This window comes from Phragmites australis, chromosome 22 (genome assembly GCF_958298935.1).
Source record: "Phragmites australis chromosome 22, lpPhrAust1.1, whole genome shotgun sequence".
In the NCBI taxonomy this organism is placed as follows: domain Eukaryota; kingdom Viridiplantae; phylum Streptophyta; class Magnoliopsida; order Poales; family Poaceae; genus Phragmites; species Phragmites australis.
The window spans coordinates 2,881,848-2,895,265 of NC_084942.1; the positions used below are offsets into that span (position 1 = coordinate 2,881,848).

Genomic DNA, 13,418 nt, shown 5'->3' on the forward strand with positions numbered 1-13,418 from the left:
CTAGGAGTACTGCCTGCAACTCGCAGCAGGAACAGGAATGCAGTGTTGGGTGCTGCACTCTTGTGGCAACTCGTATAGACACCAGGCAGTGGCACATGTATTTTAGCAACGAGACCAGAAGCATCAGCTTCCAACTTGGAAAGACAGGTAGTGTGGAGCACGGTGCATATCGGATACTACCAGCAAACTTCTGACACATCACATTCGTCTCTCTGAGCTGAGGGGAGATGGGTCTGGTTTCTGAACTCTGGTCCTCTCTATCCTCTACACATGGGGTTCTTCTCCTTCAAGAGCCAACGTGTCTCTCTGAATCCCCTGATAAAGATATGCATGCCTCTCTTAAACCCGACAAGTCCATCCTAACATGGACCCCTGCAGATGCAGAGTAATCGTCCAGAGAAACAGTGCAGTATGGCCACTGGAAGAAGAACAGAAGAAGCTGACATCTTCATCCTGACCACCAGAAAGAGAGCTCAGCTATGGGCTATGGGGGAAAGAAAAGGCCGAGTGTTAGTAGCGGACACCTCGATCCGTTTGGTGCACTCACTTGTCGCGGCTATGCTTGGACCTGGACAAATCCCCTCACCTTCACATCAGAGTAGGCCCATCCATCGATTCAAAATGCATTCGGCTCATCGAGTTCAGCAGTCGTTCCAAACTTGCAATGCAATGCTAGCCAGCAGCCAGTGTGGCTCTTAATCGTATCCTACGATATCATACGTGATTCCAAACACAAACGTCGAACCTGAAAATAACACTAGCCCGTTTGGCCTGATGATTTGATGCGATGCAACATGAAAGATTGCTGCGCATCACGAGATAAGCTGCGCAACGAAACCAAGGGCAGACAACAAGTGAAGTGAATGGTCAAATCCTGCTTTCACAGCCGTAATATAGTACTATACTAAGTAGCCATTAGAGGTCAAACTCATTAATGCAAGGAAAGCACGCGTAATTTAAGGTCTGTTTGATAGCGATTTAATTTAAAAAAAAATTAAAACTGAAGCTATAGATACACTAAAATTGTTTAGGCGAATCGTTTTGTTTCTATTTAAGTTTAAAAATATAAATTTAAATTACTTTATCTTAATCTATAAATTTAAAATCGAACGTGAAACTAAAAGCTAGAATCCTACCGAATAAGACCTACGTTAGAATCTAATGAAATCAACTTGCAATGACAATCCATCTTGGAAATGAAATAGTACAAGATCTCACCCGGAGAACAGGGCCTGCATGTTCCCCGGAATTCCAAGCGTAGAAATTAAAAATAAAATCTGATAAAAATCAACGCGGCTTACGGAAATCCCGGCCCGGCCTATCACCGTCCAATCACCATCCGTCGGTCTCCGTCGTGTCCCCTTCAAATTAAAAACCCCACCACCTCTCCTCCTCCTTCCCCTGTCCCCGCCATTGCCGCCCACACCAATCCACGCACCACCGCCGCCGCCTCCCTTCGCAGCAAGCAATGCCTCCTGGAGGCGACGCCAACGCCGATCTGGCGGCCCACGAGCTGCAGAGCCTCAGTTTCGGCTCCTCCGACCGCTCGCGCTCCCGCTCCGCCTCCACCGTCTCCACCGCCACCGCCTCCTGCTCCACCTCCTCATCCGGCACCCTCCCGCCTCGCTCCGCCCCCTCCTCCGCGATACCGCGCCTCGGGAACGTGTCCCTCTCCGACATCCGCTTCCTGCGACGCCTCGGCGCGGGGGACATCGGCAGCGTCTACCTCGCCGAGGTCAAGGGGAAGGGGCCGGCGGCCGGCGCTGCTCTGGTGGCCGCCAAGGTGATGGACAGGAAGGAGCTGGAGGGGCGGAACAAGGAGGGCCGCGCGCGCACGGAGCGCGAGATCCTCGAGGCCGTCGACCACCCCTTCCTCCCGCGCCTCTACGGCGTTGCGGAGGGGGACCGCTGGTCATGCCTCCTCACCGAGTTCTGCCCCGGCGGCGACCTCCATGTCCTACGCCAGCGACAGCCGCACCGCCGATTCTCCGAGGCCGCCGTCAGGTACGAGTGATCAACCCCTCGTTACCGCGTTGATTTACACCAGCACACCTACTTGTGCTTTCTGCAACTGTGCATTCATCCCATGTATTGTACTGTACTTACCTCGAAATTTGACCTTTTTTCCATCAATTTTTTTTTTGAGTTTTTTTCATGTTCGAGAACCACTTTTTTTGGGTGTAAAATCTTCAACTAATTCTCCAATGCATTGCGATCACATACATGGATTTAACGATGGTATGAAATTTTTGTTATCTTTGGGCGTGATCCGTAGGTATTAAGCTACTGATTGTAGGCTAAGAATCCGGCTGGTTTCCTGCACTCTTGATTGCTGGCTCTGCTTCTTTCCTTTCGTCTTTCCTAGTGTTCTTTTTTTTTTTACTTCTTTTGTTTTCTTGTGTTTGTAGTGTATTTTAAGGATCTAGTGGATGCAGTAGTCGACCCCATGTGTCTTCGGTTGGGCACGCATCCGTCTAGTTTATCCTACAGGCCTGTTCGGAATGCGTTTTGTCTTGAGAAAAACACACTGCACAGCATCATATTGCTGCCTCTTCTTGGATGCGTCCTTAACCAAAACGATATATGGTTGGTGACGCGACATACGAAGAAGAGCGTATTTTGCAAAAATGAATCAGGGAACACTTGTCCACCATGAACCCGTTATCATGTCTTGTCAACTGCAAATGCGGTGACATATCTTGTGGAAACATTGGATATCTCAGCTCGTCACTACACAGTTTCATACTTTTGGACCATGCCGTTGGAAAAAAATTAAGGCTGGCATATTCGATATATCCAGTTTACTGGGTTCATCAAAACTGGGTTCATCGGTAGACTCCGATAAGAATATTGTTTAAATTTATTTTAATTTTAGCCCGGTATGTCTAATAAATTATATTTACCGATAACTTTCGGTAAATTTTATTTACCGATTAAAAAAACTGCAGGTGCACATAGTAACACAGTTGCACGTCCATCTCTGACCTCCCAAAAGTCCCAATAATCACTAGTGACTAGCCATGTGGACATCTACTGATGATCTGACCCCTGAAGTCAAGCCTGTCCCAGCGTGGAGGTAAAAGCTGTACTTGTCATATGCGCTTGCACACGCTTGCTCTTGTTCCGCGCAATTATAGGCGTCGTGCAATCCTGCATCACAGGTAGCTAGGATCGGATCCACAGCGGCCGGGGGGGGGGGGGGGTCTTGGAAGTCCCTTGGGCCGGGTGCATTTGGAAGCTCTTTACCTGACCTTCGATTTCTAAAGTATGAAAGAAGAAGAATAAGATAAGGAGGAGAAGGAAGAAGAAGAAGAGAGGCTTCTACTTACGATCTGGATCCGCTATTGTTGAGTTGCCCTTTCATCTATATATATACACGTACATGGATCGTGATCTTATTTGCTTCGAGAACAGACTTAATTTACTAGAAAAAAAATACGTACATCTACTATACTGTATTGGTTGAAAGAGTGGCGGTTGCATTATTGGCTACGGCCGCTTGATTGCTGCGTCATGTGGATACGTGTGTTCGTTTAGTCACGGACTCCCTGTTACATCAGTGCTCCTACCGTAGCATCCACAGATTCAGTTTGCTGTCTGTCGGTGTATGCTGCACCACCGTTGTCTGTTGCCGGCTGAATTAGAAAGCAGGCCTTTAAAAAAAAATCACATATAGAAATGAGGTAGATCAACTAACAAAACACGAGTAGTATCTAGTTGATGAGTAGATAACGTATACTAGCTGCCAGTTTAGCTACTTTGCTAGCCCAAAAGTAAGGTGAGTATCTTTGCTTAAACTTTGTGAAAGCCGGTTGGGAAAAAAGGCAACACCGTACATCAAAACAACATGAATTCACGGATGAGCTACAAGATATAGTTACACACTTTTGGCGCCACTAGTTCATGCATGCAGCTAGCTCATTAAGAAGTTCACGTGCGCGACTAAAAAAAAAAAATCAAAACACAGCGCACGTAGCTAGCAGTACTGATGAGTCAGCCATATATAGCGCTCTGAATTGCTATGGTCGCACGACGCGCGCATGCACCACCGGCCGGCGACCAACGACATCGACCATCGCCATCAACACATGGACCCGTGCATGGTTGGTGAAGGGCCGGCTTGACAGGCACGAGCGGCGTCCGTGTGCTACGGCGCTGGAACCGTTTCGAGAACGTGACACTATAGGATTAGAACATGCACTGCTCTCATGCATAGATGTAGATGCATTGGTCAAGGAGGCTTTTATTAACTACAGTAACCCCCATGTGAGGCGCAAGAATGACAGCTCTGAAACACAAGCAGTCATGCACCCCCTATGAATAGGTTGAATGGATATCAATCAACTTAGGGTACTTCTTGTAAGGATTAATGTAAGGCAAATGCTACTATTTAAGAGACGTCTTAAAACAAGTTTGTCTTCCATCGAAGGATCTGAGCATCACGATCCAAAGGTCATCTTCAATCTTCAACTCGTCCCGTGCCATCCCTGTTACATCTGTGCTCGCACCCGCTTGCCCTCTTCCACCTGTCTTTGATGATGTTCATGCCATCGGATCCATCGGCGTCACCTGCCCACGCTAACTCGATGTCATCAGGCCGCATCCTTGCCTCCTCTGCTCCGACACTAGCTTATTCGGCGGTCCTCAACCACCCACCGATCTCTCTCTAAGCTCGACAGTAGACAAATCCCTGTCGAGAAGCCATCGCTATCAATCCCACCTTGTGTCGTGCACTGTGTTCACACGATTGACTGATCGGATCGTAAATTTCAGACATCTGAAATTTAGGAGGACTGTTAATCTAAATAGCACAAGGAATTAACAATTGCATGCACACATGAGGTACTTGTTGTGAGGGTTAATCTACTTAGCCCGTAGGATGAACAATTCCTTTGTTGCATGTAAACTAGACTAACTTATAGCATCTCCAAGAGATGCCCAATATAACTTTATATAGTTAAATTTAAAGATTTTATTTTTAAAATCATCTCTAATAAATACTTTATATAATTTATTTAGATGCTCTCAATATCCTCCCTATCCTAACTAAAGTAAGCAACCAACCAGAATCCCAATCCCACTCGAGCCCATCTTCCTGCTCCCACCCACCCACCTCCATCAGCGAGCTCGGCCTCTTCTGCGCCACGAGAGCGCTCCTTCTTCCCGTCCTAGCTCCTGCGCCGGTGCTCGCCCCCGCATCTTCGGCCACGGTCGCAGCCGCGACGGCCTTGCTTGCGTCGCTGCTCCTTTGCAAGTGGCGCAAGAAGCTCCATAAGAAGCTCAACAGCCCGCAGGTCGCCCATCGAGCCACAGTTCGCGCACCACATGCCCGCCCTCGACGCCGTGCTCGATCGCGATGCCACCTTCCGCTTCCTCACCCACACGCGCTCGTTCTTGGCATCCCTCCCACCGCTGCTATTCCACCTACCTGTCGTGGACTCCATCCCGCACCTCGCACTCGCCGTTCATGTGCTCGCTCCTCGAAGAAGAGCGCCGCCTCCATGAGCCATCATCGCCTAAGGCGTCGTGCATCAAGCAGATCAAGAGGACCAAGTAGAGAAGAAGGTCAACCCATGCGGCAAGAACGGCGGGTGTTCTTTCGGCGCAGCAGGTCGCGGTCGCAGTCGTCAAGAGATGGATTCAGTAATGGGAAGGGGAGCAACGGCGCCGGCCGCGGGGCTCGGGCAAGCGGTTCACGAGCGGGCGTGCGGCGCTTCAGGACTTCGACTTGCGGGAGGCGGAGAGGAGGGACCGTGACGATGACGAAGAGGAGGACGAGGTGTTCGTGGGGTGGTGGCGTCGGAGCACAGAGCGATGGAGGACGAAGGAGGAGGAATCGAGTATTGCTTTGGTTCACGAGGAAAGGGGAAGCGGGAAAAATGAAAGGTAGAGATAACACGTGAGCTCTATTTCTTAGTAACATATAAGAGGAAATACAGAGAATAAGTAAAAAGAGTCGGTTGAAAAGAAAGACAATTTAGAGAAAAAAATTATTAAAAAAAACTTCCTATAAGAAGCCGGAGAGTAGGTTTTTGGACTGCTCTAGCCCGGTTTTCCGTGCAACATCCAGCAGCAATGATGTGCCAATTCGAACACTGTCTGTTGCCTTTTTTTTTCTCTACGCCCTGTGACCTCTGCTGTGCACTGGAGCTGGAGCAAACAGTGACATCAAGTATGCCAGTACTTTTTTAAGGGCAAAATGAGAACGCACACTATGTACATAGTTCACACTCATACTATATGTATATATTAAGGAAGAGATCGAAAGACATGAGATCTTTGCGCAGTATTACTTAACACGTACACGTGCTATTAGGAAAATAGCTTACGCTCACGCTATAGGCACATGTGCACATTCATACACACATAAAGGCATGAGACTTTCAGTATACAGTATTACTTAACACATATGTGTGTACCTATTGGAAAATAGCCCGTGTGACACCAAGTGTGGATCTTGGGATGAACTCGGATGGGTAGGCAGGCCCCTGCCGGCACTACCGCCGAGCCAGCGGCTCATTCGCAGCATGCCAGCACTTGATTCAGATACAGGTGCCTGACTTTGTCGTTGGTCGTTGTTGGTGGGCTCTTTTAGTTACATACATGTGAATAAAGTCAGGGACATGCACTTGTATGCTTTTCGGTAGTACGCAATTACGGTTGCGAATCAAGTTCTGACCAACAATTTATGAATGCTTCACTGGACGCAAACTCGATGTAGATTTTTCATTGAAATGCGCCTCTTTTTAGGCGCATCTCGCATGGCCAACTGGCTTGTTCGACCCATTTCGTTTCATTATGTATGATGGCACTGCCAAATGATGAATTTTGAGAGTATTATGAGTGACAAGTTGTTGAATGATTGCTGATGGGGAAATCAGAAATGGCACGTTGGATCATGCATGATGGCACTGCTTGATGATGATTTTTTTTCGGAATCCTTGATGATGATTTTTTTTAGACCAGATTAGGAGGGACAAGTTGTTGAATGACTAATGATGGCATTGTTATTTACTTGGGCAGGTTCTACGCGGCGGAGGTGGTGGCCGCGCTGGAGTACATCCACATGGTGGACATCGTGTACCGGGACCTCAAGCCGGAGAACGTCCTCGTCCGCGCCGACGGCCACATCATGCTCACCGACTTCGACCTCTCCCTCAAGTGCGACCCCACCGCCCCCACGCCGGCGCACGTCATCTCGGACCCCGTCTCCCTCGGCGGCCACGCCTCCACGTCCACCTCCTGCACCATCTCCTCGTGCATCGTCCCCGCCGTCTCATGCTTCCAGCTCTTCCCCGGCCGCGGCCGCCGGCGCCGGCGCTGGCGCGGCAAGAAGACGTCGTCGAGCGGTGGCAACGGTGGCTTCCCCTCCGGCGGCGGGCTCGACCTGGAGTTCGTCGCCGAGCCGGTGGAGCTCCGGTCGATGTCGTTCGTCGGCACGCACGAGTACCTCGCTCCTGAGATCGTCTCCGGGGAGGGCCACGGCAGCTCCGTCGATTGGTGGACGCTGGGCATCTTCATCTTCGAGCTCCTGTACGGCGCCACGCCGTTCAAGGGCTACGACAACGAGATGACGCTCGCCAACATCGTCGCGCGCGCGCTGGAGTTCCCCAAGGAGCCCTCCGTGTCGTCGGCCACCAAGGACCTCGTCACGGCGCTCCTCGCCAAGGACCCCGCGCGGCGGCTCGGCGCCACGGTCGGCGCGGCCGCCATCAAGCGGCACCCGTTCTTCAACGGCGTGAACTGGGCCCTGCTCCGGTGCGCCGCCCCGCCGTACGTGCCCCCGCCGTTCAGCATGGCCAACGTCAAGGCTGGCGCCGGAAACAACGCTAGCGACGACATGTCGGACGACAGTTGTCCCGGCACGCCCGTGGAGTACTACTAGACAAGGCAATTTCAGAAGCTCCCATGTAGTTCGTGCGAAACGAAGCTGCCCTGCCGTCGCCGGGACCCATTTGGGCACCTCTTGTCCGAGTCCGGCCCGGCGCAGGTGGTAGGGGATGGACCTTGGCGCATGGCGCGCACGAGGCAAACCGGTGGGCCGGGGGAGCAGGGCACGCAGGCGCTGCGTTATCGCGTCAAAGCGACAACGGGCACACCGTACCAATAAGTTGATGTTCTTTTTGCACCACCATGACTTAACCTGGCTGCCAGTGCCATTGCCAGCTTGGTTGGCGCCTGTCTTAGCACAACCGTGTAACATCACTCTATGGCTAATCTAAATGTTCAGCGGTCACCAATACGAAAATCTTTGTACAAACGTTTTGAAAACGTTTCGAAAACTCCATACGAAATGCTTTTTCAAACCGATTGTACCAAAGGATATGTATAAATTAGAGACGGTTCTTCAACTGTTTGTACAAATAATTTATACAGTCGACTCTAGTTTGAAACCATATGTACTATTAGTTTTAGTACAAATAATTTTAAATTGGAGCCATATGTAATAGTAGTGCATATATCTCATATTAGGAAACATTTGTACTAAAACGTCCCACCAAGTAGGATTGATCATCATCATTTTATCAGACGGTTCTATTTTGGTGCCGTCTGTAAAAATCTTTGCACAGATAGTTTCATAGAACGACCTAATAAAATGACGACGATCAATCCTACTTGGTGGGACGTTTTAGTGTAGATGGTCAGTCCTGCATTATTTCTGTAGTACTGGGTCATGAGAAAATCCTGCATTCCAAGCTGGATCAGGGCCGTAGAATTGTATCATGTGCATTACTTACTACCAGCAAGATTGGAGGCATTGCTCCAACTTGCTCCTTGCAAAGATGCTAAGAATTGATGTGAGTGTTTTGGCATAGGATGAGTGGTCAAACGGTAAGGGAGAGACATGGGTGTTGCTGTTGTGAACAGATATACTTTAGCTTGATAAGCATGTGATCAATTAATCATATAACTATCATTTGCAGTTATTAATGTAATTAACAGTTACTAATGAAGAGACATCCCGTTGGGGGAAACTAGTGCTTTGCCACCCTTCACTGTGTATATATATGCAAACTCTATTCATCAATCAATATAAGTTACTGTCCACTCTCTATTCTCTTTGACTTTCTACTTTCTCCAATCCACTGTAATACATGATCAACACCATGATCTCCACTGAGCAATCAAAAGCACAGAGAGGCATGAAGGCCTCTTCCAGAAGGTGAGCATGGCAAATCTATTTTGCCCTATTCATGGTATTCCTGCATCTTCCTTTGTCGTCGTCATCCTACCACATCGTCCACGCCGTCGCCGCTCTTGCCGTTGTCTGCGCCGTGGTACTACTCGTTGCCGTTTTGGCCACCATAGCAGCCCTGCAAGTGCCACACCCCACGCGGCAACCACCACTGCTGTATGACCACCACCCTCACCGTCACCAGCCTCGCTGCCCTTGCCGTCCTTCTCTTTTGGAGTTTGGGTGCCTATAGCACCAACAACTGGCGTGGGGTCCTTCACAGCGTCGGCTACCACCACGACGGTGATTAGGTCTGAACCACCACCCACTAGGGCAGCCCGTCGAGGTGCTGTCCCTCTCTTTAACAGTCCAACGATGGTGGTGTCCTCCTCCTCGGAGGAGGATTTGGAGGAGTACACCCCGCTTACACCTCCAACGGCCGCCGCCGCCTCATGCACCACTCCAGAGGATACTATCCTGCCTTCACCAACACCAACTACTCTCTCCTCCGAGATGGAAACACTAGTTCTAGTACTCTCCGACGTGTCCTTTACCTCAGCCTCCATCGACGCCACACCGTCCACCTTCGCCTTCGGCACCGACGATAGCTCGATGGCGGCACGACGCGACACTCCGACCTTGACTATCGAAGGGACCGTTGGATCCGCCCCAAGTGCTCCGACCCGCCACATCCTTCACCGCTTCGCTACAGCGGTGGCCAACCACCATCTGGGTCTTTGCCTAGGGTCGTAGGCTCTCGCAGCCCTCAGCCTCCCTCCGATAGCGCCTAAGCATGCCTAGGCATACACATGCATGAGGAAGAGGGCTTTCGGGCCCCTTCATGCACGCGTATGAGGGGGGGATGGGGGCAACGCACCCCCAACACCGGCGACCCCACTGGCGGCATGATGAAGACGGCAACGGTGCGGCTCCGAAGCAGATCCGTCGCATCTCCTCACTAACTGCCCATCTCTGGCGGCGGCGCTCAACGTGGCTCGGTGACGTGCCTGCTCCGATGCAGCACACCCATGGCCGCGAAATGGCCTCAACACACCGGTTCGCACCACCCAACGACGGTTGGCGACGCTCCGGTGACCAGCTTGGCTCCGACTCTTCAAAAGCGACGGCGGCCGCTGGCTCTTCCATTTTTATATGGCATGGGGAGGGGTGGTGCCCAATCGGGCCTTGGGCCGAAAGGCCTAAAAGGCCTGAGCCCAAATTGTCTCGGTCCATATGCTGAGAACTCCGGTGGACTAGCTATTTTTCAGTAAACCCCTCAAGTTTCTTCATAATTATAGTCACATCCAATATTTATTATTTTACAGTACTATCAATTTATGTTTTAGCCCTTTTATTTAACTATAATTGTGTTCAGTGCTATTTCATGTTGTAAATTGGTGTTCCAGATCCTGTTTTATCTAGAAATTTGTTATGTACCATGTGTTTGCCCTTGAGCAATCCCTATGATATACCATTATGTTTACAACTTTGTTATTTTTTGCAATTGAAATTCTATTTCTTCCAAACACACTTATTAATTCAAGCAGAATTAAATAATGCAAAATAAGTGGCTACCTCCAATTAATATTTATGAAACACAAGGTGATATAATCAAGCATCTACTTCACCTTTGCATATTATGCTCTATCACTGTGAGGTCTATATAATGCCATTTTGACATCATGATTACCTTCAAAGTGCCCCTCCAAATATTCAATTTCGCATAACATAAGGTAGAAGGAATATAGGCATCTACTGACAAATGTTAAAGTATACCTCCTACTACTGTAAGATCTATACCATATTTGGTGATTATCTTCAATGTGTTAACTATATAATTTGAGGTCTATACTATATAATTCAAGTCTCAACTAGACTTTACAAATTTTGCATCATTACAACATTACCATGTTTCTTCAATTATCCAAAGTGTAAATTCATTCAATCATTGGTTATTTTGTAGGACAATATATCCAACGTCAAGTTTGACAGACTCGAGTTAGATGGCCGAAACTATCTAACTTTGGGCAATAGACATGAAGATAAGTCTATTGTCCCATGGACTAATAATGACGATTAATTCTCCTCAAGAAGGAGATCCACCTCTTCAAGATCAAATCAAGTATGAAGCTTTATACTTCATAAGGCATCATCTACATCCAGATTTAAAATATAAATACTTGATGGATGAGAATCCATATGATCTATGAAACTCACCCAAAGAGTGATATAAACAGCAAAAGACAGTCATACTTCCTGAAGCTCAATACGAGTGGTCCAACATTCGCCTCTAGGACTTTAAGTCCATTAGAGAATACAACCATGATGTTCACAAGATCTGCTCTAAGTTGTTATTTTGTGACAAAGCTCCCACAAATGAAGAGAAAATTGAAAAAATTTATCTACAATGCTTTCTACTCATAAGGTATTGCAACAACAATACCGTGCTAGAAATTACCAGCACTATTTTGAATTAATTCACACTTTACTTCATGCAGAAAAACATGATGAACTTCTGTTGAAGAATAATCACCAGCGCCCTACAAACACTGCTCCTTTACCTGAAGTTAATTCTAATATTCAGAATACCAATAAGTTCGACGGCAAAAAATGTCGCCCAAATAAATCCAAAGACAAGAAGAACCGCAACAAGAAGCAGAAATTCCATGGATATAACAAGGGGAAGGGCATTTCTAAGAACAACAAAGACAAATATGATATTTATCGTAAGTGTAGTTGCTATAGCCATACAACTAAGAAATACCGCACCTTAAGACACTTGATTGATCTATATCTCAAATATGTTGGATGAAGCAAACCAGTTCAAGGCGAAAGATATAAAACACATTTCAATCTTCAACCTGACACCACTAGGAAGGCCAATTGTTCCCTAAGCGTTCATCTAGAACTGGATAATGACATTACTCTGTAGCAGCATGAGGACCTTGAGAGCACCAACAACATGATTGTGGAATTTGCTTCCAAAGACTTGTTTGGAGACCTCAATTAGTCTCCCGATTAATTAAATATTATTATATCTATATCCTACATAGTATTGTAATAGGTTGTATACTATATTTTATATTCCAACAATATATCTGCACATTGATACTCAACAAAGTTGTATGTATTCTATATATCTATGATGGATTTCACTTTAAATTCTTCATTTCTATATAGATGTCTACAAGAGATAATCCGATGGAAGAAAAATATGTTTAGTGGATAGCTGTACCACTAACTCTATATTTAGGGAAATTAAATATTTCCAATCTCTTAAAAAGAGTAAAGAAAATATTATGATAATCGTTGGACGTGATGCTATGATTGTTGGCTCTGGTCGCGCCATAATCATTCTCCCTATGGGTACCCAAATCACAATCGATGATGCACTATTGTATCCCGATTTAACACGCACCATACTAAGTTATAGAGATATCCATCAAAATAGTTTTCATATCGAAACTCACGATGACAATAAAGAGGAATATCTCCTCATTACAAAAAATAACGGATATATCAAAAATACTAGAGAAAAATCCCTCTTTATCTTTAGGATTGTATTACATATATATCAAAATTGTACCACATGTTGCATAAAAGGTAATTTTTCAGAATGTTGACACATTTCAAATATGGCATAATCGTCTCGGTCATCTTGGTGTCGGGATGATGCAAAAAATTATCAGCAATTTAATTAGTCATAGCATGAATACTGCCAAATTCCCGCAATCCTCGTATTTTGTGTACACATGTGCTACAGGGAAATTGATTTTAAGGCCCTGTTATCTTAAAATCCGAGCTAAACCACTAAAATTCCTTAAACGCATTCAAGCGATATATGGGTACGGCCTGACCAATTAATTAGATGTCCTCCTTATTCTGTATGCACCAGTGGACGGTTGAATGGCACAAGAGGAGGCCTCTGCAGTGGATGGAATCCCTGTTAGCGGTGAAATCTTAGTGGGTGCATATGAATTTGGAGACGCTTTGTAAAGGCCTTGTAGTGAGACCCCGGTTCTACACCCCAGAAGTGTGAAGCAAAACAGGAATCACGACTCGTGGGTAAAGTGTGCAAACTCTGCAGAGTATAAAACTAATTGATCAGCTGTGCTCACGGTTAAGAGTGGCTTGAACTTTTTCTTGATTAATTACGATCAAGGTTCTGGTATGGATGGTCGGGTAGCCAGGTAATGGGATTACCTAGTGATTTATGGTAGCCGGATATGGAATATCTGGTGAG

At 47.1% G+C, this 13,418-nt stretch overlaps 1 protein-coding gene across 1 annotated transcript; it reads left to right on the forward strand.

The window, feature by feature from the left end:
• Positions 1 to 1,410: 1,410 nt before the first annotated feature.
• On the forward strand, positions 1,411 to 8,283 carry LOC133904340 (serine/threonine-protein kinase D6PKL2-like). Its single transcript, XM_062345808.1, has 2 exons — positions 1,411 to 2,004; positions 7,024 to 8,283. Exons 1-2 carry the CDS (start codon positions 1,469 to 1,471, stop codon positions 7,883 to 7,885), a joined length of 1,398 nt encoding a protein of 465 aa, XP_062201792.1. The 5' UTR covers positions 1,411 to 1,468; the 3' UTR covers positions 7,886 to 8,283.
• Positions 8,284 to 13,418: the final 5,135 nt, after the last annotated feature.

Excerpts from the sequence above, each read along its gene's own strand:
- LOC133904340 (XM_062345808.1), top strand. The coding sequence starts at position 1,469 with ATGCCTCCTGGAGGCGACGCCAACGCCGATCTGGCGGCCCACGAGCTG. Across the intron at positions 2,005-7,023 it reads TTCTCCGAGGCCGCCGTCAG|GTTCTACGCGGCGGAGGTGG; the intron begins GTACGAGTGATC and ends TTACTTGGGCAG.